The sequence below is a fragment of the Triturus cristatus genome, chromosome 7, assembly GCF_964204655.1.
Source record: "Triturus cristatus chromosome 7, aTriCri1.1, whole genome shotgun sequence".
NCBI lineage: Eukaryota > Metazoa > Chordata > Amphibia > Caudata > Salamandridae > Triturus > Triturus cristatus.
In genome coordinates, this window is record NC_140590.1 from 1,616,435,930 (window position 1) to 1,616,459,124 (window position 23,195).

The 23,195-nt window shown below is 42.7% G+C and overlaps 1 protein-coding gene across 2 annotated transcripts in view; it reads right to left on the reverse strand.

The window, feature by feature from the left end:
• Positions 1-23,195, reverse strand: part of HM13 (histocompatibility minor 13) — a 62,825-nt gene that overhangs the window by 14,170 nt on the left and 25,460 nt on the right. For both annotated transcript variants that reach the window (XM_085619537.1, XM_085619538.1), the window contains exons 2-6: positions 10,484-10,582; positions 10,316-10,398; positions 9,698-9,786; positions 5,476-5,561; positions 4,488-4,613 (exon numbers count right to left, since the gene is read on the reverse strand). In XM_085619537.1, the coding sequence (XP_085475663.1) occupies positions 4,488-4,613; positions 5,476-5,561; positions 9,698-9,786; positions 10,316-10,398; positions 10,484-10,582 (483 nt within the window). The remainder of the gene's footprint in view (positions 1-4,487; positions 4,614-5,475; positions 5,562-9,697; positions 9,787-10,315; positions 10,399-10,483; positions 10,583-23,195) is intronic.

Genomic DNA, 23,195 nt, shown 5'->3' on the forward strand with positions numbered 1-23,195 from the left:
TTTATATGATGTTTGTGTGTGATGTTTTGTGGCCAAAATTGACCGAATAAACATATTTATCTATCTAAATCTATTACACCCATCAGCCTATTCTATCAAATATGCCTATGAATGCACGGATATACATCTACATTTGATAATTCAGATCCACAATGCATCCAGTTTTTTAAAAAAAGCATTAAAATACAAAAATGTTTAAAGAGATTGAAGTTCCTAATCTCTCTCACAAAGAAAAACCAAAATCAGGCATGGAGGATCAGAGCATGGTAACAGCGCTTAGTGTGTAGGCCGATATCAGATTTAGCTGCACTCAGTTAACACACCGGCACGCATTATGCATTTAGCAATATATTATGAAAGGCCTTGAATTGCTTACATGCGTTTAGAGCCAAGTGTTTAATATTTAACAATTTTATATAGAAGTTTTGCATGACCGAGAGCATTAGTTTTTTCCCCCCCAGAGAACTCGATTTGTACAAAATACTATAACACTTTTCCATCGGGAGGTTCTTGTTATGCATTTGTAATAACATTTGTTTCAGATATTCCTTTTAAACCATTGTTGTTTATTGTTTGCAAATTAGAGTCCAATTATGGGATAGGGTGTGGAGAACTCCAGTCACCTCTGCCTCCTGGTCAGGCTTCGCCAACGTCTAGTAGTCTAGACCTAGCTCCTCTGTTAAAGTCTGTCAACAACATTGCCCAAAATCCCTCCTGCCCTACATCTTACATTGTCAATCGGTCGGGACTAAGAACGATTTACTGGGAGGGAGAGAGGGACACTGTAGGTTATCTCCACCCACCATAGGAACTGTTGCAGGTGGAAATTGTCTAAATTCAGAGGGGGGTGAGGGGATGTTCAGACCAGGCCACCACAGTTGACAGCATGGGCACTGTCAGCTCCCTTCTGGCAAACCATGCTGTAATTGGGCTGAGAAAAGAGGGTCTTGTATAGAAAGAGGATCCATAATGTTCAATTCAGAAACGCAATGTGCATTAGTTCCAGAAAAGATCATCACTTAAACACATGTTTGCAGCTAACATTTATACAACAATACGTTATCCACAAGTGTTTTCTGACAAAGGAACCATGCATGTTTTCACTCTGTGATACAGACTAGATTGGGTTACTGGTTACTGCTTTCAACATCTTAGATGTAAGCAAGATGTGGGCCCCACGTCCACTTAATCACCAGCCTGGGGTACGGTGCTCAAGGACAAAGCAGTCTTGTTCATAATGCGAGTAACATGTGGAAGATAAAGACGCTATGACACATTCGAACATTTTGAAAGTACTGAATGGAATAACCAATCTTGTCAATGGTGTATATTTTTCATTCACACGTCTATGAAATGCTATGACTGGCTCCTCCAATCAAAACGCTTAAGATGATGGCATTGACTGCACGTTCAGGGAGGCGGGTACCAGTGATATAAAGCAGCCAGTGTCAGGTAGCATATTTGTTTGTTTGTATGGAAGGTAAAGGAGATGCATTTTAACAGCCTGACTCAGGTCGCGCAAGCACACTAGGCAAGATGGTCGCCGCTTGCTAATTCTTGGCAAAGCCCGACTGATCGAAAATTAAACCCTGTGTTTTTAGGAGGAATGTACCTGTCCATTTGGTCTTCTCGAGCACAGTGATGAAGTAGCTTTCTGTTGGTGTAGTTTCTGGGCTATTTCTTCCTGCATCTGCATCTGCATGCTTCAGCCTTCTACTGGTCAGGCAAGTTTTCTGCCGTCAAAGATCTCTCAGGATGGAGCCTTCCTCACCGGAAAGGGCGTAGCTTTGGCCTATACCACACCCATAGTTGGTTTTAGGTGCTGCACAGCATCCTTTTATAGAGATGGTCACTTCTATCATCATTTTAAGCTGTTTTTGTCATTGTTGGCTACTTATTTATTGAAATGGAAGGGAAAAATATCTATGCTGCTTCTAACAAACACAAACATAATATTTCTTCTCCACCAATTAAGTCAAACATTGTGGAATCTGAGGAACCTTCTTTATCCACTCTATTATTGTTATAAGCTGTTTGTTCTAATACAGAAAATACTGCTTCTGAAATTAAAAATATTCGCAAAGATATGGCAAGTTTTTTTATGAAGGTCTCTGACAATGCAATTAAAATGCAGGATAACAAATCTAAAATTGGTTGTTTAATGCCTCTTACAGGAAAAATATTGCCAATGAGTGGTCTCTTGCTTGACTTAGAAAGTCGAAACAGACAGTGTAACCTTCATATTTTTAATTTATCAGAGGATGTTAAAGGGAATAACTGCAGGCAGCATTTAGAAAAATAGCTTTGGGGTCATTTGCATATTACTTTTCCAGAGAAATTTGAAATTGATAAGGCACATAGACTTCCTTCTCATCGTAATCCCAGTCATAACAAACCTCATTAAATGATTTTCAAGGTTCTGATATCATTTGGTGATGATTCGGAAAGCAGCAAGAGAGATTCCGTCTTTGATGGTTAATGGTCAAACTTTTTAATCACCAAGATTTTGATAAAGAAACTGCCAGAATTCGCAAGGAATTTTCGGACCGCAGACCTCGACTAAGAAGCTGTGGTTTCCAAAATGACCCTTTTGATCAATCTACCATGAGAATATGGTAAGATAATTTTTCCAAGTCTTTTCAGTGCCCCAAGGATCTTGGTCTTTTCCTGGATCAGTAGTTACTGCTCTCAATGGAAATAAATGTGTTCGACACTAGAGTCATCTTTTCTAATTTCTTCCTCATAACTCGCCTAGCTTTTATACGTTCTTCTTTGAGGGCTTCATTTGGGCTGGCTGATCTTGTCTCGGCGTATGTGTGATCCTGAGCTATTATTTACATTGTCGATGTTGTCTTTTCTGTGTACTTCCTTTTTTAACCTCTTATGCCTTGTTGGAGCTACTTTTTACTATGTAGGTTTCTTTCCTTCGCTTTACTGATTTTCCTATTCTATAAAAATCAGTAACAGTGCTGGTATAAAAATTGTTTCTTTTAATGCTAAAGGTTTGCGCCACCCTGTGAAACGTACTAAGGTTCTTGATTATTTATCTAGACAAACATCTGATATTTGTATGCTTCAGGAGACACATATAGATGATACAATTTTATCTTATATGAACAAAAAATGGGTTCGGATTCTTTCTTCCCGCATAACAAGAAAATTGGGATTGCTATTCTTTTTGCCAAAAAATGATGAGATCTTCAATTTGTAAACAAGTGTTACAATTCCAAAGGTTTATTATAGTTGAACTGTTCTTCTAATTTGCTTCCCCTTTTTTCAGTTTTCCTTTTAGTACAGTACTCCCCCCCCCCCCCCAACCCAGAATTTGAGAAAGTTTGGGTACTTTATTGACTTAATGTGCTCTTATATTAAATTTGATATTGTTATTAGCTTTGTTATTCTATGATGTATAATTCTCTGTACCTTTATTCGGTGCTCTTTTTTGTATGGTCTTTTGTTTCCTACTATTTTTCAAAAAAATATCTTTGAATGTAACAGCCTTACTCCACCAAGATGGGAGACGTTAATTGCTACTTATACATTATGCACCTGGGACACGAACCCAAAGGTTATGGTAAATAATTAACGGTGCTTAACGAAGAAGTCGCTGGGTTATTAAAGACTTAATCGCTGTGTGGTTATTGGCATAATTATGTACGTATCTGAGGATTTCAGTTTACTATTTGGTTTTCCTTTTTCTTCAATAAAAAACAAATCTGGCTTCAGCCATAAACAACTTTTGCAGAGGAATTCGGATTCTTAAAACAATAAATAAATAACGGTGGTTGACTCTCTCTTCAGAGTTCAATAATGCTCAATAGATAGGAAGGTGGATACTGGCTTAGCCAATAAAAATGCTCAGGTTGCTGGCATAAATTACCGTTTTTACTGAACACATTCCAATTCCTACAGGGAATAAACACTGCAAAATAAGAAAGCACCTTTTCATTGGGAGAGTACTTATAAAACTGGATGTTTGGCATACAAGAATTCAGCCAGTATGGGGGGGGGGGGGGCACATTAGTAAAAACACATTACAACCAATCTCCTAGCAGACGAGGTGCCGAGCAAGCCACCAGAAAAGCCTAGGAGAGACACTAAGGCACAATAGCCCTAAAAACACAAGCACATTTAAAAATTGAGTGACCTGAGGCATATAGAAGTCGGTCAATAGATAGACTTCATGGGACTTCATTTACACCCACATTCTAGGCTGTGATAATTTCACCCAAAACGAAAAACAACTGATTTGTCATAGACTCAGCAGATTTTTGTGAGTCAACATGTGTTTAAGGCAAACAGGTGAACTGGAGAACAGCACCCACTTTCACAGCATGCACAAAATTAAGCTCACCTCCCTCTCGTGGTGAGACCACAAAGCATATACACCAACAACCGTGTCCCCACATGCTAAGTTCCAAAAGGCCCTAGGTATGATGTCGATGATTTCTTCCCGCACCAGTTTTATGTGTAGTTAGAGGCCTCACCCAGAACACATCATACACAAAAAGTCCGCCAAGCAGTATGCAGCCTGTGCTGACGTTGTTCAGGTGCAGCAGCTCCACGCCATTGAGTGCAAACGCCAGGCCGAAGAGGTTATTTGCTATCCAATGCTGAAAAACAGAGAAGTCATCATGAGCTTACAATGCAAGAAAACGACACACAAAGGATTCGCATCTATCGGCCTGTGGGATCACCAACGGTTTCAGTCAGAGGGCACCATCCACATATCAGAAATAAGTCTCAACCAACAAATTCTTTATTTAGAATCAGTAAAATAACATGCATCCCTCTTCTACAAAGATCTACAGCTGCCCAGAGGTAGACATTAGAGACTTCCACAGAGCATTAGAATATTTGAGTACAAGCGTAAGCGTGCGAAGAAACACTTCGATTCTTGATACTCTAGTGCAGAGATCATGAGAGGAGGAATCCTTTCATAGCAAATGTAGAACAGTTGCAACCCATCTCTAGAACTACACAATTCATCTGAAGTCACACTGCCTAAAGGGGAAGTCCTCTGCATCTGACCAGAGTACTGAAAAGATGGATTTGGCCAATAGGCACTGAAAGGCCAACGATATGTGACCAATCAACAATTCACCTGCCACCGAGAGTGACTAAAAACCAAGAATGCTCACACCCAAAAACACAATCAAACCTTTACTCTGGTGAAACAGCCAAAACACTCATAACATTCAGCAACAACCAATACACAATCACTACTTCAAACACAATTTGTAACTAAAAACCACATAAATGCATTTGACTAAAAATTTTCATGGTTAAAATGGGACAACAGGAAGTAAGAAAAGAAAAGGAAAGAAAAGAATGAATAAATAAATAAAACAACATCGCCATTTCAGGTCTCGCAGGTGCAAAGATTGACAGGATGAAAGAACGCATAATTCAGACATACCCATTTTCTGCAAATACCACTGAATCTGTGTGCCCAATGCACTCTCATACACTTACCTTCTTTAGCATGTACCAGACCCCGACAATGCTGCTGAGGGCTACACATACAAGGTCCTTTGTGTCAAATTCATAGTTCAGAATTTCTGCAAAACAAAAATGACTCGTGTAAATTTGAAAACAATCTCCATTGCTCTCTAAATAGGAAGCAACATGACATTTCTGAAAAAAACTGCATACTACGTTGCAGTAAGCAAAGAAGAGGAAATCAGCTGGAAGACTAAACAACAGAAAGATTATACCCAGTAAGAAACTTCAAGACAAAACATAAAACTAACAGTCAATAGATGGCATTGAAAAGGCTTGATTCTGTTAACCGGTGGACCAATCGGCTGGCCACACCAACCAACCAGCCAGCCAAAAACCTAAGGAGAGCGAGGAAGCAAACAAGTAATGAGGGAACAAATGTCCCCTGGTAGTGAGGCAGTGAAAACACACAGGTACTAAGCGTGAAGAAAAACGAAGACAACAGAATATGGGAACTATGACTTAAATAAGGTGAAAATAACGAGGGCTGGATCAATGGCAAAATAGGGTCGAGTGACATATTGTTTTCTGACTGGTGAGGACGAGTCCTGTGCAGAGGTAGGTAGTCTGACTTCATTCGATTATAGAGTGAAGGCTCTGTTCAAGGTCCAGGATCTATAAAAGCAGAGCGCCCTTAAAAGCAGTAATAAACTACCGTATTATTTACTACAGAGAAACCAAGAATGTTCCTATTTGTCAGGCAAACATAATCAATTGCTGGCCTCTCCACCCAAGACCTTCCTACATCATTCTTATTCTTAAGGACAAAAAGCGCACTGGGCTGTGTATCTACTCTTGATCACTTAACACCAGAAAACCAAAATAACTGAGGTTAAGGGAGATGTTTTGAAGTACTTTCCTAGGGACACTCACACCTGAGGGTGGCATCAGTTTGTAGTTTTTGTGTGCAAAGTTCAGATTTTGATCCATGTGGAAGTTTTAAAATCTTGCTGCATGCTTTAATAGGATGGCTTTAAGGCTGTGGGGGTTGGGCACCATCTTAGGTACGAAGTTAAGCTTCAATGTGCATTATTTGCATGAGCCAGCCAGGTCACCCTCTCCTTGTAATCTTCCAGGTATCCTGTGTTGCTAAAAGATGGAATCCAGGTACGGAGTGTTTAAATGCTTACTCAAAAAACAAGATGCTTATGATTAAGGCTCTCTGTTTTCCGTTTTTACAGATCAATACAGGCAGAAAAACATTTATTTTCCTGTCTGTATTTATTTTTAAATGTGAATAAAAACGGAAATTGGCTTTTTTTTTTTTTTTTTTTTTGAAACCGTTTATTACAAAATTAAAAAAATATACAAAGATGGGCCTACAACCTTCAGGCCGGCCGCTAGCAAGCAAGAGGAGCATGTGATACAAACAATAGCGCGCATGCCGCGGCAAAGGGAAATGCACAGGAGTTAGAAGCGGTGGTAGCCACACCATCCGGGCACACAACGGTTTCATTTTAATATAAATAACAACAAAAGAACAAATCCACAAGGCAACCCACAATCGGAAACAGCAGCATGTGCTTCCCTAGCGGGGGGGACCCTACCAATCCATAGGAGTAGCAAGGGGGGGAAAAAGGTCAAGACTGGGATTAGGTGGACTCAGTGCCCGGGACCGGGGAGATAAACTGGCTAAGGGGATGGGGCCGGTGACGGATCGGGCAATAACGGCGGGGTACAGATTCCCCCGCGGTAGGCGTTCCAGGGGCCCCATACGTTCACCCATGTCCCAGGCTTACCTCTCGCAACATACACCACCTTTTCCCGAAACATGCACCAATCCATGTTATCCTTCCATGCCGAGACAGTCGGCGACCTCTGGGAACCCCACAGTTGAGCAATGTCGCGTTTGGCCACCATATATCCCAGAGTCACCCACCGCGTCTGCGGCACAGAGTAGTCGGTTGGCTCCCACACATTCAACAGGCATCTCCTCGCTTCGGGCAGCAGCGACACACGCGTAACCACCCGCAGGACCTCATGCACACCACACCAGAATCGCTCCACCTCCGGGCATTCCCACAAAATATGGAAAAAGGTACCCAAAGAACCACACCCACGCTTACACAACCCGTCTACAGCATATCCCATATGCAGTAGCCTTGGCCCCGTAACATAGACCCTATGGAGTATCTTGAGCTGGACGAAGCGAAGGCGGGCCGGTATGGCCACCTCTTTCGGGGAGGCCACCGCCGATACCCAGTCCTCGTCATCCAGCTCCAATCCATCGGCCACCCATGCCTCACGAAGGTTAGTCAGCAGTCCCGAGCGGTCATTGATAAGTTTTTTTATAGATCAATGAAATCGTGCTGTCCGGTACATGTCCATCTAGCACTCTATCCAATTGGCTTGTTTTTGAATGATTCTAAACGCGGTCAGTCATGACTGCCAGGCAAATAGCGAGCAGATTGATAGGCAAGGTGATTAAAATATAGGGATTTTAGTGAAGAGCCTTAAACAGCAGTAGGTTTGCACAACCTTGATACTAAAATGTACATGTTTTCTTACAAGTGCATGTTTTACCACCTGAGTGTGTGTATATATCATTGAAACCTGTGAGGCGTTCAGCCACGAGTGCACATTAAGTGCTTAAATAAATTCAGAAATATACACATTTCAGCTTCATTTTTTTCCACAAAACCTAAAATAAATCTAGATAAATACAGGTAAAATCTGTAAAGTATAAATATGGATAAATACAGACGGAAATGACAAAAATATAAATCCCATAAAAAAGGGAGCCCTACTCATGATACCTATTGTAGCCCAGAAAATAGACGTTTGCTGCGAGTGGGTAAAAGGCTGTACTTACTAGTTTCTACAGCACTGAATGTCATCTCATGAATATTTCAGAGTGTGGTGCAGATTTGAACAGAGATTTAAGAATTTAGGGTAGCTGGAATCAGAACAAATGAGTTGCATAACCGCTATCAATCAGTTCTCTCACTCTCTCATAAGCATATAGTAAATTTTTATCCAATCACAGTTTTACAGAGTTTATTCTTTAAAGGTTTTCTGAAATGAAGGTGATTAGGTTTAGCAGTCAAGACAGCAATCAAAGAAATGCAGAGTTTTGACCTCGCCTTTCAGTTATCTGCCTTCATGTTTAGTTGTCTGCAGGCACATTGTTTTACAGGTTGGCTGATTGTAGGTGTTTGTGAAAGGTCTTGGGGGGGGGGGGGGGGGGGGGGGGAAGACAGGTTTTAAAGATTTGTGCTCCTTAGATGGTACGGAACATCTTGGAAGTTATCCTGAACTCTACCAGAAGTCAGTGGAGAACTCTTGGCGGTTGGTATCACAATATCAACTTTTAAATATCATCCTGCAACAATTCTTACTGTAAGATATTGACTTGCACAAAATTGTCAAGCAGTGCTTCAAGTTAGATGAACAGCGTTTGGGAGTATGGGGTCTCTAAAAAGGGCATGGTCAAATAGTATTACTAGGAATCGTTTACAAGAGGCATGACCTATGCAATTAATGGTGTGGCTTAAAAACATGTTAAATAAAATCCTGTGCTTTACAAAGTGTGCCATGTGAACAGTATTTGGGTGCTTATTGAGTTTTCTGTTATTGCATCCAGCCATATCACACAGAAAACGAACATGTGCCAGCAAATAAGCCAGACCTATTGGCTTTGCCAATGCATGCTAGCAATAGCAGATTACATTAGTAACAACGATTTTGTTGTGTAATTAGAAGTGAAAATGTTTTAAATCTGAGAATATGACAGAGGAGGGGGGAGGGGTCTTCAGAGTATCAGCGACTCGTGTTCTCCCCTTCACATCTCTTTCATCTGCAGTCCCTCACTCTGTTAGTCACTTAGCTTAGCATTCGATCTAAGCCTTTGCTGGTTTTGAGTTGGGTTATTTGACCCATCAATTAAAGTAACCTATGAACAAAGGTTTTGTATGTTGGCCATTAGTCATAAGGCCAAATAAAGAGTTAGTGAGCCTTGTGCTCTCCCGTGACGCACTCCCTTCCATTATATAGATAACCAAGTGCATTTTACCACTACTGTTTTTTGTAACCACTCGAACACAAGTAACAGACACAGAAGAAGCAGTCAAAAGTCCAGAAAACATCAACCAAACAGTACAATATCAACAAGGGAAAAAGAGGTGGGTGCTGGGGACAGACATACACTGGGAATGGATGCAAAGAGTCACTGAGAAGGACAGACGCTCAGACATACCTTCTTTGTTCTCCCCCGTTCCCTGTACAAAAAGCAGGTGGTACTGTTTATTGGGAAAGTTCTCTGGAAAAAATCTGGTCATGATAGGGCTGAAAAGAAAAGGGGTGTGAAAAAAGCATAAGAGTGGATCAGTAGACCAAAACCTGTATCATAAGAACAATGACGTTTATACAGCATTTTTATCAAACATGTTCCATTGCGTACTGTTGTGAAAAAGGATTTAGGACTCAACTAAATTCTACTAATTGTATCAATCACGAGAGGAGAGAAGGCTAAGCAAGCTAGTCGAACCTGTGGCCTGCAGGCTGCACACACACTAGCTTATATCTCCAAGTAATCCCATAATATTCTTTCTAATCCACTGGCAGGAGGTCGTGGAGGACCATGAATCCCACCTTTGAAGCTAGGAGACTTAAGTTCTGCCTTCTGTGCTTAAAGACATGGCGAGTGCTGTCTTGTCTGACTTAAATGCTACTGCAAGTGATCACAATTACTGAAGCACAATCCAACCGAGACATCTGGGAACCAACACACACCACACTTGTGTTGTTCATTCTTACATACACAAAATCTCCCAACAGGAAGCCCCAAGTTGCAAAACTGCTGTAAAGCTGTTACCTGATGGTGTGTGATAAGGCAAGGATGCCCAGGATGAAGAAATACATGGAGAGGAGGAGGTTGATGTACTCTTGAGAAAATATCTGAAATGAGAAGAAAATATCCATATTAATCAAATGGGGTACTCATACCACAGTGCCATTCTCTTGCTGTAGTGCCATTGCTTACCTTGAAGAAGAGGTAGAGTCCAAAAAGGGTGCAACTGGCAATAATGGGAAATCTGGCAGCATCCCGACTTGTGATAGTCTCCGGCATGTCTGCAGGGTTCTGCATGGAAAATAAATGAGGCATTAACATATATATCATACTTTATATACACACACACAAAGCTAAATTCACTCATGCAATCCTAGTACAAAAGCCTTCAGGGCTGTGGGGTGGGGGCATCAGACTCATACCCAACCCCAGCGTAGTCGGCTCCAGCAGCAAGGCAGAGAGCACAAGAGCAAAGCTCCGAGATAAGCATACTGATCTCCAAAGACAGGGACCATATCTAACCACAGCAACAAGATCTATACAACATTACACAGTTAACTGCAGATCCTGCTGCAACACCTGTGTTTCAGGATCACACCTCTGCATCTGGTGGACCCTTCAGTCACTTCGTTTTATACCTCTGCAAACATGTTTCATGCTACCAAAAACTTTGTGGACATACTCCCTCCAAAGAGCAATTGCAGCACAGTGTCCACAACTTTCACCCCTTAACAGTCCTGCTACATTTTGCCACCATAAATCGTTGCTGGGAAGGTTCCAACTGAAATATTTACTTGTGCAGCCAGTCACCACCATCAGCCACAAAAGTGAAGGAGGACCAGAAAATAGTCAGAATGTTAAGAACAAAAAGAAAACAAACCTGTGTAGGCGAAATTTCAGAATATAGACATATGTCACAAATATTATCCAGAACAGACGCACTGCTGCTATCAAACACATGTTGGAGTCAAGAGATGAGAGAAACCGAAAAAGCACATGTTAGATGTTGTGTCCCCTATTAGAGAGAGCAGTCTGGTATCTTAAGTCTACACTGGTCAAAATCTAGGAGTGCTGAGAGAGGAGGAAGTTAGGTGTAATTTCTTTCCTGACAGACAGGTTCTTCCATTAATTACAATCTTTCCTATTGAAGGGACAGGAATATGAAAAAGTGATACACACCAAGGCCCACTGAGATCCTCTTGCACATGTATGTTTAAGCAATGGGGAAGGGTAGGGAAGGAGCACACTCGGAGTCAGCTGACTGCAGCAAAATAATTTCTGTAAGCATTCCCAAAAAACCCACAGAAGGTACAGTGGCTACTGATGTATTGTTACAGTGAATCACGGTCTATCCCCGATTCCTGGTTTATGCACTCGTGGGAATACCACTTCCTCTGTAGTGTACTGCAGTCATTAGGCCATCCACTCAAAAACTGTGCTTCTTACCATTTTCTTTGACATCACTTAAGAAGTCCTCAGACGAAGAGTACAGACAGAGCAAATAAGATGGAGTCTACCTGTCTACACTTCAATATAAATCTTGCTTGGTCTGAGGTTCACTCTAAACTCTCCATGACCCAGAAGCATTTTTAGTTTGCGTACAGGTCTGCCAATGTTACACTGCTTTTAATCCCATGCATAAGTTACATCACGTCATCTCAACACTGCTTCTGTCCTTGGTTTAGATGGGTAAGAAAGTAATGTACATTTTATTCATCTGTAAGCATGTACAACCCCAACATGCATGCAAACACATCAAGCAGGAAAGATCCAAAATCTAAGTACACATATGTGCACACTCACACAATAAGCAAACGTACTTGGCACAGGTTGTGTTTTACTCGACAGACATCCCACATTTCCAACGCAGTGTACATTAAAGAGCTCCTCCTTAAACATATCTAAAATGGGATATGCGCCACTAAACAGATGCATCCCACTGAGAACATTTTGATCTTGAAGGGAAAAAAAAATATCAAGACATCATTAACAGCTCTTTTGTGCATGTTGCCATCACTGTGACCGTTTTTATTCCCCATCTCTAGCATAGTACTACACAACTTAAAGATACACAAAGTGAATAGTCTACCACAGTACCAAAGCCTAAGTAGACAGTATCTATAGTTCCACGCCTCTTTTGTGGCATACACAAAAGAAATCTCGAGTTGCCCAACAAACTGCCAACGTTTTATGATGATAGTCTACAGTGGAGGTAAGGTGTTAGAAGGAGCTTAACTTGTAGACTTTAGACCTCAGTCGAAGATCACCACACTGAAAATTCTTATAAGAGCCTGCTGATTAGGGACCACCAAGTTCTGCAGGCCAACACAGTTAGCTGAGCAGTGGACTAACTTTTGGGTCGGATTCACTCATAATAATAAATGGATGGAAAAGTGCCACAAGTCACTGGAAACACAGACGTAGTCTGGCGAGATCCCTCTCCTCACTCATCCCTGTCAATATGTTCTCTGACCCTCCATCTTGAGCGAGACACCTCCCACCATACCCATCTGGGATTGCTCTCTCTACTTTGCCTCATTCGTTCTCCTAGCCGGACTTGCCTGCACACCTTTTAGTGTTTACCACACTGCATTAAGAATTTGACAATTAGAAAGACGTTTAAAAAGGAACAGCCTTAGATAGTGATATTACACCTTGTTCCTCCGCTCTCCAATCATTCCACGTTTAGACTGGATACCTTAAAGAATATTTCAAGTCACGTAGATTATCTGGTAAAGGTCATGTTAAATAAAATAGGCTTCTCGACTGGAAACAAATTGGTCACTTTTCTGAAATTCACAAGTAAACCAAAGTTTTAAAGGGCCTTAATAATTAAATTAAAGTGTAGAGCTCTTCATCCCTTATGGCATCAAGATGTCTATCTTAAGAAATAAGAGTTAGATTGTTTTCAAATAGGGCCTGGGGCATATGCAACTACTTAGAGTAACTTACGTGGTGGAAGTGTGTTAGGGCAATGGTTCTTAACCTTTTGAGGACCCCCCCCAGGTAATCATTACTGGAACCCGGGGACCCCACTGAATCATGTATGGAATCTGGGCACATGGCCTGAGCATTTTTGATTATTTCAACCGCACAACAATGCACATTAAAAATAAATCAAACAAACACACAAATAAGGAAATGTTATTTAATTCACTTTTTTTAAATTTAGATGAGAAGGTAGGAGCGTTTCTAAATTCAATTGAGGAAATTCATCGTCCTTCCTATATTCTGTTGCTCCTACAATCAGGATACTAACCTAATTTTAGCCTCCAATTTTAAGTCCCTTCACATTTACAGAATTTTTAAAAATTCTATTTTACATTATACTTCTTTAGTTATATACACTGTATTAATCTGCTATTATTAAATGTTATAAGCATTTGCAGAAAACCCTGAGTAGGCTTCACAGACCCCCTGGGTCCCCGGACCACAGGTTAAGAACCACTGTGCTACTGGATTGTGCAAGGGATTTACAATATGATGTTTTTCCCCAACAAACTGTCATTGATACAAGCCGTGAGTAGAAGCGGTGCTTCATAATCATAGGTTAATGGGCTTCTAGAGTACAACACAATCCGAGGCGAAGAATTGCAGTTAATCAATCCCATGCATTGTTCATGCAAGGATAGAACTAGAATTTATGCAAGTCTCTAGCAAGCAGGGTTTCCCCTAATGGGCTTGTCATACCAGTCTTCAGAGCGCTAAACAGGAAACCGCGTCTACAAATTCTGTTCCTCCTAGTATTCCAAAGTGTCTTACCGTCTATATGGGATAGGCAAGCTGGGTGAAACACGAGAATGCAAGCAAATTATTCAAGAAATAATTTACCCTCTGTGATCACTGGTTAGAACATGTGAAGGAAGAGTAGGCGGGGCAGACTGCAAAGCCTCGAAAGGCCGACAGGCTGCTGAGGTGGAGATCTTGAAGACCTACAGTCTACTCTAGTCGAAGATGAGCAGGCCAAAAATAAACATACAGAAGCTGTCAACGAGCTACCAATCAAAAAACTTCAAGCTGCATGGTTTGGGAAGAAAGGTGGAGGGGGGTGCAGGGGGATAAGATAGATAAATGACCAAAGAAAATGCCAGTAGTTTTCATATATATGTATAGTGATAGTACTAGTATACCCATGGCATACACGCATCAAAAATATTTCTTGAGAAGACAAAAAAAGAAACTTCAAATGGATGCTAAAGAAAAAAAAAAGTATTGCTTCATTTTCTCGAATATCCATTTTGCCAGAGACTAAGCCCCTCCCCAGGCCTGCTGAGCTCATTGCCTACTGATTTCAAATGTATATTAGCACCCCATGTATTCTAAAAAAGGAACCAAGGGCGCAGCAAACAGAACTAGCATTGGCAAAGACAGGTCTCACCTTTGAGATCTTTCGGATCCGCCAATTACTTTGATTCAGGATGTACAACGTTGGTAAAGGCAAACAAGGAGCAGGGGCACAGGGCAAAGAGAGAAGAATCACATCCGGGTGGAAGCAGCAAGAAGGGCGGGGGAGAAACACACAAGGGAGAACGTGAGGGTAAAGGGAGCAGCAACATGGAGAGCAGTGGCTTGGGAGCACACAGGCGAAAGACACCAGCATGTACTGTGGGCGGGAAGATGCACACGCAGAGAGCAACATGTAGGACATGGGGCGTAGCGGGGGTGAGAAGAGCACACATGCACACTCATTGACTGCTTATGCAAAAAATGCAGTAGTTCCCAAGGGTGAGCAGTAGAAGGAACACAAGTAAAGTGACTATACTCAGGGGACAAACACAAGATGGGCAAGGCATGTCATCAATTAAGAAGCAAGCAAATGAGTGACAATAAAGCCAACCAATGGTAAGCAATGGGCAGGCTTTAGGCCCACCGTATGTTGTTGGTAAGTTGACCATTGGTTTTTAGCAACCAGCTTGTGCTGTCTGGTAAACTCAACCTAAAAAACAGGTGAGACAAACACTCATCTCAGCTGATGCATGATGTGATGGACTTGTTTTAAGCCAATGGCTGAAGGTTTCTGAGCAAATAAAACAAATGACTGAATGGCTAGTCCAAAACTCCCAAGAAAAGTTTAGAATACAATATGTCCACAATGAATGGAGCAAGTGGCATAGGTGTAAGACCTAATAAAAACGGGACCAGAAAAGCAAAAGACAAAACGCAGACTTTGAACAGAAAAAAAGAAAAAAAAAGTATAGCAAAGAGTTAAATTAACAAGCATTGGCATAGCCAATAGGTCTTGATTTTGGGACTTTATAAGTATTTAGTTATGCAGCAGGCCCCAAAGGCGAGACCTATTGGCTATGCCAATGCTTGTTTTAAACATCACGAGTGTCTCTAAATATCACGTGAAGTGTTTGAATGCAACTATGGGGAAAAAAGTAAAAGGTCTATCTCACTCTTGCACTCTTAATGGCAACTGTATGGCAGCCAGTAGTTAGAAGTGACCGGTATAATTAAAAGGTGTACACTTTTGCTGGACAGGAAAATATTGGTCCTTTCTTGAAACTTTAATGGAACTATTCAGCCGCGATATTTTCCCAGTGCTGTTATTTCAGGGATATGGACACAGCAAATGCCAATTCGGGAATTTCACACACGCATAAATAGTTCTGAATAGTACTTCTGCTGCGAGCATCGGCAGACCTCAACAAACGGATTTTTGTCTTTAATGCTAATGCAGCTAATGGCCACTAGAGGGAGCTGTTGCTCGATATTACTTTTTTAATGCGATCCGTAGTAAAACAACACATTTATTTGTACGTAAATTACACAAAGGAGTTTAACGTGGACAAGCCTTCAGTTGCACGGCCACCCAACTTTTAGTTTAATGTCATTACATTTGTATTAATCCAAAAACATTTTTTTAAATGTAGAGGACGTTATTTGAAGCGTAAATGTATCAGAAGTAGACACGAAATGTAGTTGTGAATGCAGCGTTATCAAAAGTAAACGCTCATCAAGGTTAAAAGTGTAATGTGCAAAAATGAAATTTAAAAAAAAAAAACGTGAGTGGTGACGCGCGTTGTGCGCACGAGCGTGCAACGGGAAAAAGTGCTTTGCACGCCGTGCGCTTGTGCGTGTAATAGCAAGCTGATGGCCGGCAAGGTAGCACTTTTTAAGCAGCTACTAAATGTCTTGCCATAGCAGCTCATGCGCTGGCTCAGGCGAGACCTAAAAAGGGGTAAACTAAACTACAAGTAGAGGCAGGGAAAAGAGGAGCAAAGGAAAGTGTGGGGGGGGGGGGGGGGGGAGAGAGAAGAAAGATGGGAGCTAAAGAGGTGCAAAAAGGAAGTCAGCAAAAACAAGCATTGGCATGGCCAATAGGTCTCGCCTTTGGGATCTGCTGCATAACTAAATACTTATAAAGGTCCCAAAGGCGAGACCTATTGGCTATGCCAATGCTTGTTTTTCTCAGCTTGGCCTGAGCATTACCCGATCCTGATTGTCTGCCATTTTAGCCCCGCCCCTATTGATTAACGCTAGCCACGCCCCTTCATTTGGCAGGTCCCCCCACCCCGCTCTCCAGAACAATTTCTGCAGACGCCCATGGCTGGGCGTCTTGTGCTTTGCTAGGCAGGGCTCGAGAGAGGGGAGTGACCAAGGGAAGGAGGAGGCCGGGTGTCTTATGCTTCATCCCAGGGTGCTTGGGAGAGGGGTGACTGAGGGGAGGAGGGGCTGGTGTCTTATGCTTCACCTTCTGTTGTTCATAAGACTGGCCGACCGAGGAAAGGAGAGAGCAGGTGGCTCTTGCTTCACCACAGGGTGCTTGGGAGAGGGAGGAGGGGCGGGTGTCTTATGCTTCTCCTTCTGTTGTTCATAAGACGGGGCCGACTGAGGAAAGGGGAGAGCAGGTGGCTCTTGCTTCACCACAGGGTGCTTTGGAGAGGGGTGACTGAGGGAAGGAGGAGCTGGGTGTCTTATGCTTCATCCTGTACTCAATGTCATATGAAGGATTTTGGGGGCCCCGGGCAAGACCCGTGTAAGGAACAAATTTGGCTTTCATTGCCCATTTCTTGCCAATATACGCCAGCATGATGACAAACATGACCGATTTATATGTTACATTTTAACAGAGTCACAAAAAACAGCCAAAATATATCTCGCGTGGGACCTCAAAATTCCAGAAGATTATACATGGGAAGAAAAAGACCTTAGTGATACATGTACGCAGCGAGGGAAGAGATGTTTACAGGGAGAGGTAGACAGGTTTCATAGCGAGGAAGTTCACTTTCCCACGGGGAACCTTCGAAGGTGGGGGCTCTGGGCAAATGCCCACTTACCCCAAAGATTAAAACGGGGGACCGCAGCTCTGCCCTGGGTTCCGCTCGGCAGGCGAATTCAGGTTTATTTAGGAGACGAGGGGAGGGGGGCAGGAATGGGTGTTTTTCGTTTCTTTTCAAGACAGATAAGATAACCAATAGGGGCACGCTCCTCGCCAGCACAACACGCCAAGTGAGGTAGATACACAATTAATAAGAGGAACGAAAAACGCTCCATGTCTTCGTGTGAGAGCTCGCAAAAAATAATAAATCGGATAACTACTAAGAAAGGCAACAATAACATGAATAACTTTATTCGAGGATACCGAGTGGATAAATAAGTAATGAGTCTCTTGACTCCGGTTATACGAGGGTTCTAGAGCAGGTACGTTTTCAGGCTAATAAATATTACAAATTATCATTATAATGCTAGTGATAACCGCGGTTGTCTGTAGCTGTGTAAAAAAAGATACTTTATGGGTTCCGGAGTAGCGTACTACTCACCGATGACACCGCGTCAGGGGTAGTATAAACGCAATTACAATATGAATAATGTCCAGAATCGGTTTCAAGGTATAACAATACGGACTCCCTGTGCCAGCCTCAGTTAAGCCTTTCTCTGGTTGACAAATAATTAACATACGTACTATTTGCATTTATAACAAACAAATAGCCATTTGTGCTCTTAGGGACTGCCTAGCACTGGAAGAAAAATTTAAAAATTCTAAAAAACCCAGACTTTTCTTGCTTAGATTCTATAACCCTCTTTAATATCGCGTTTCTGAGGCACTTGAAGGGGCGTCTGCGAAGGCGCATGCAGGGAGCGGGCTACGACAGACGGTAATTCAGCCTTGCACACATTTCCACTTACGAAATACATTGCAGAAGTAAGTTATTGTTTTAATATAATTTGACCTCCTCGTACAGAGTAATCCGCCACGGGCGAGGAGGAATGGTATTTGATGTCTTCTGTTTATATCACTTGGTTTTAATTTAATTTGTTTTTTGGGAGATTTCGAATTCATTTCTCCCCGCCACCCCCGGGAGAGGGCCGGAAAGGCGCGCGTGACTGTAGCATTGCTATGTTTCACCTTCCCGCCGCTTGTCTGAGAAGTGCAAACACCGATTACAAACAGCTCATTTTATCCTCTCCTACTCAAAACCTGCAGATTATTTGTATTTAGAGCGTCTCCGCTACAGAACATTATATTGTAACTAAAACAGAGATTGCATACATCGGGTGCAGGGAAGTGCGAAAACATCTTTATACAAGCTGAAAACTTTTGTGAATACCATAATATATATATTTTATTGGACAAATACATTCGTAAACAAAAAGATATATCCCCAGAAATCTTTGCATCGGCATCAATCCGAGTTTACGATTCGTAATAACTTTTTAAAAAACAGTCTAGAAAGTTAAACGCGCAACGTTTCTGGTGAAGAAAAATGCGGGAAACAAAGCTTGATCATTATTTTTACGATAAAACCCCAAAAAGCAACATAAAACAAGCATGTCCGCCGATTTGTTGTCTTTATGGCGCCATGTGTTTGAAAGATAACTAACCATTTACGACGGGAGGAAGGCAGACGAGCCAGTCCAAGTGGGAAGACTCAAAAAGCCAAACAAAAACGTCACGAACAGCTCATTTCCAACGGCTGGCTTCCGTTTAGCATAAACGGTGGCGCCGGCCAATGGAAAAGAGGGGCGGGGCTTAATGCCCTTTACAAAAAATACCCCAACTCATTAAATCTCGCCAGCGAGACTGCGCATGTGCGCAGCCCACGCCAGACGAGACCAAAAAGGGGGCAAATGGAGCAAAAATGAGACTAAGTTGGAAAAAAAAAAAAAATAAGAAAAAAAAAAAAGAGGCAAATCAACAGGAGAGAAAATATAGGGTAAAAGACAGGCAAGGTGTTCCCGTGGGCAGTAGACGAGTATGGGGCTGTAAATCTGCTAACAGAGAGCATGTAGCGGGGCTGTGGAGGAAGGTCGAATGTGCATGGGCTGGTCTGAGTCGAGAAAGAGAGAAGGGCATGTAGAGGAGTAGAGATGGCACTTGTATACATATGCTCTGTTCACAATCTTGGGATACTGAATAGTGGCTTTAGCAAAGTGTATGGCACACCTCACCCGCATCCCCCCCACACCCAACACATAAGCACAGTGCCTGAAAAGAGGCTGTGTGGAAACCGTATGTCTAAAAGACAGTTGACCATGTCGAATTGGACATCTCCTCCCTCCCCTGCTATATGCTCTGATCACGACACGTATGTGGAAACATACCACCGATGCCAGAAGATGGTGCAAACTAAACCAACTCTTCCCTGCACACACTGCTGCAGGGTCCGTATCCTTTAGGGCAGTGATAATCGAAGTATGGCCCGGGTCTGCTGTTTACTGGACTCAACGATAACAATTAAAATAAATGCTAAATAAACCAACAAGAATATATTTAAAAGTCAATTGAAGTCAGGGGAGGCTCCTCTGCTAAGGCGGAGGAATGTTGCCCCACTACAATTGAAAAAAAAAATTTATAATAGCTGAAGTTATTTTGTTTTTACTATCCCAGTTGCACCCAGGTTAGGGCAGGTCGGGTCTGGGCTCCCCGCTTCATGGAGAGGAGGAGTGGCTGATGCTGCAGCTAAAGTGCTCATGACTATTTGGCCGGCCGTCATGCGCACTTAGCATGTTCTCCATGAGGCAGTACATGCCCAGGCTGCCACTCTCTCTATGAGCGTCGAACCACGGCACTCAGAGCAATTACGGCGCTGCTATTAGCAGCGTTGTGATTGGCTAGGGGAGTCTGGAAGCCTGTGTGTTTCCTGTGAGGAGAGGTGGCCACTGGCGAAGGCGAACAGCAGGTCCGTTTTCTTTTTTATTTATTTCCTAACCTTCCCACCCCCAACCTGCCCCGCCACAGTCACCTACCAGCCGCCACAGATTGAAGTTAAAAAAAGGAAGTAACTAGGGTGTCCTGCACCGCTAAAGTTTAGAAATATCATCTTCATTTTTAAAGACATCTTGCAGCAGAAGTATGATAGTCTTTTCAAAATTCATAAAGTGTATTTCATCAACAATGCAGAACCATTTCACCTTAGTGCAGCAGATTATATCAGTGCGTTGACAAGTATTTATTTCTTTTAAGAGATAATTTTGAAACATGAATTTAGAAACATTCATCTTCAACCCCCCCACCCCACCCTGACAATGCCAATAGTGAACCAAGAGGTAAGTCAGTTGTTATTTTCTTGGTGGCCTGGGTTTCAATTATACATGAACATTATAATTTAATAAATCAAACACAGAAGGTGTTGTAACACATCCTGAAGTTATGTACGTGATAATGAAGAAAAGAAATGAGATAAAGTGAACTAAAACAAATGCATAGGATCACACAATTTGATTAAGTGGAGAAGCTGGGATTAATCCCAAGCTTTTTGTTTCACATTGTGCAATTCAGACACTAGGTATATATGCTTTGCCTACCCTACACCCACCTTGCCACAACCCCCTCCCTCCTTTGCCCCGCCCAGCCCACGACAGACTCCCTACTTGCATCAATGCGGCCCTCGGCCACATCACAGACCAAACTTTGTGCCCCCTGGGAAAATGTTTGCGAGTGCCCATACTTTAGGGTGAGTGCGGAAAGTCCTGGCCTGTTTACTGTAGAGGGTTACTTTGCCTTGCTAATATAAAGACTGTACAGTCGGGTTCATCGGAGACTTCAAAGCGGCCGGGCACTGTAGCCATCTAGTGCCCAGCTTCCAAGAAAACATAGGCGCAGATGTTTACTGTTGCTTCAGCCGGCCACAGTCAAATCTTTAATCAGTCTGCTCGTGCCAAAGCGCTTACACAAACATTACTGAAGGTTTGGCACTTCACTGGAGGTCATAACGCTAGTGTATACAGGAAAGCGGCAGCCATGTTTTGGTCCCAGCACGCGCAGTAACTGCCAGATGGGCACAACACACTGACCGGTCTCTAAGCTCCTTTAGAACCCCGCACACACCCTGGTCCCTTCCAACACTGCATACCCTCCCTAGCAATATTTGGGAACAAGCATTGGCATAGCCAATAGGTCTCGCTTTTGGGACCTTATAAGTATTTAGTTATGCAGCACAATATCCTTGGTGCAACAACATTAACTGTTGCATGGTTAAACACTTATAAGGTCCCAAAAGCGAGACCTATTGGCTATGCCAATGCTTGTTGTATTCTTCGTGGGGTAATAGGACACAGCTCGACCTTAAATGGTCCACAATTAAAAAAAATAAAACCTGCGTGCGATTAGACTGCAGGTCTACAGGAAAGGAACAAGCAGAGAACTGATTTTGTTTTGTTTAAACTAGATCTAAAAATGTAGGGCAGAGATTCAAAATGACAAGTCGTCAGCATCCAGTGATCAGTGGAAGGGTCACTCGCTGTACGCATGTTCCTAGTGTGGCTGCTTCCGCATTTAGGGGAGAACAGGCTGTTTATTGTTCGAAAGCAGAAGCAGATTAATGTCTCCGAGTGCAGTTCCTCACAGGGGCACATTTGGGTGCTAAACATCAGTGACACGAAGACTAAATTGCCTGGTAAGTTTAAAGACAGATTCGAGATAGGGGAGAAATTAAGTCGTCGGTGAATCTAATGTTTTTGCCAAACACTTCGACCTCATCTTAGATTGCGCTGATGCACGAGGCGGCCATTAGATCTCCCGGACCCAGTACCAATCTTTTGTCACCTTTCTTTCCCCTTTACCAAGCCCTTCAGGAAACAAAACCTCTGAAAGCATTCAATCAATAACAAGATCAGTCGATATTATCTGTGAGAGAAACGGGACTTGCAGGCTCTGTTTGGAGAAGGCTGTTTCTCTAAATGCTGTAGCATGGGCATCTTATCAGTAAGTGAGCGCGGTGCCACGAGAGTGATTGAGCGAGTGTAGATAACGTCACGGTAATTCGGGGCCCTGCAGAGACAAACGGACCCTAAAGGGCAGAAAGCAGCTCGACAATGCGTGTGGCACTGCCCAGCCCTTATGGCTTTCACAGAGGGTCTGTAAAAAGAAACAGAAACCAGTAAAATAAACATATGGCTTGGAAGCGCCCTGTTTGCGCAGTGGCATTTCTCGCTGTTGCGTTTGGACGGGATCGGTGGTAGCGAGGGGCCGAGAGATAATGGGGGTTGTTGGAAAGGACACAGAGACCGCATACGTAGGAGAGAGGGTCTGCAAAAAGAAACAGAAACCAGTAAAATAAACATATGACTTGGAAGCGCCCCGCTTGCGCAGTGGCATGTCTCGCTGTTGCGGTTAGATAGCTAGTAATGGGGAGGAGCGGGCGAGAGAGGGGGAGGAAAGCCTGCCATGCGAAAGAGTGGGTGAGAGAGGGGGAGGAAAGCCTGCCAGCTTTTAAAAACCTGGCTACTGCTGGGATGTTCCTAGGAACGATGTGTGAATATGGGAAAGCAGGAGTGACGAGCATTCTGATACCAGGTCTGGAGTCGGACTTCCCCTTTAAGTGTTTTTGCCTGCACTCAGGGGAGGGGACAACGTTGCATTTAGTAACAGAAGACGACAGTTTGGACGGGATCGGTGGTAGCGAGGGGCCGAGAGATAATGGGGGTTGTTTGAAAGGACACAGAGACCGGATACGTA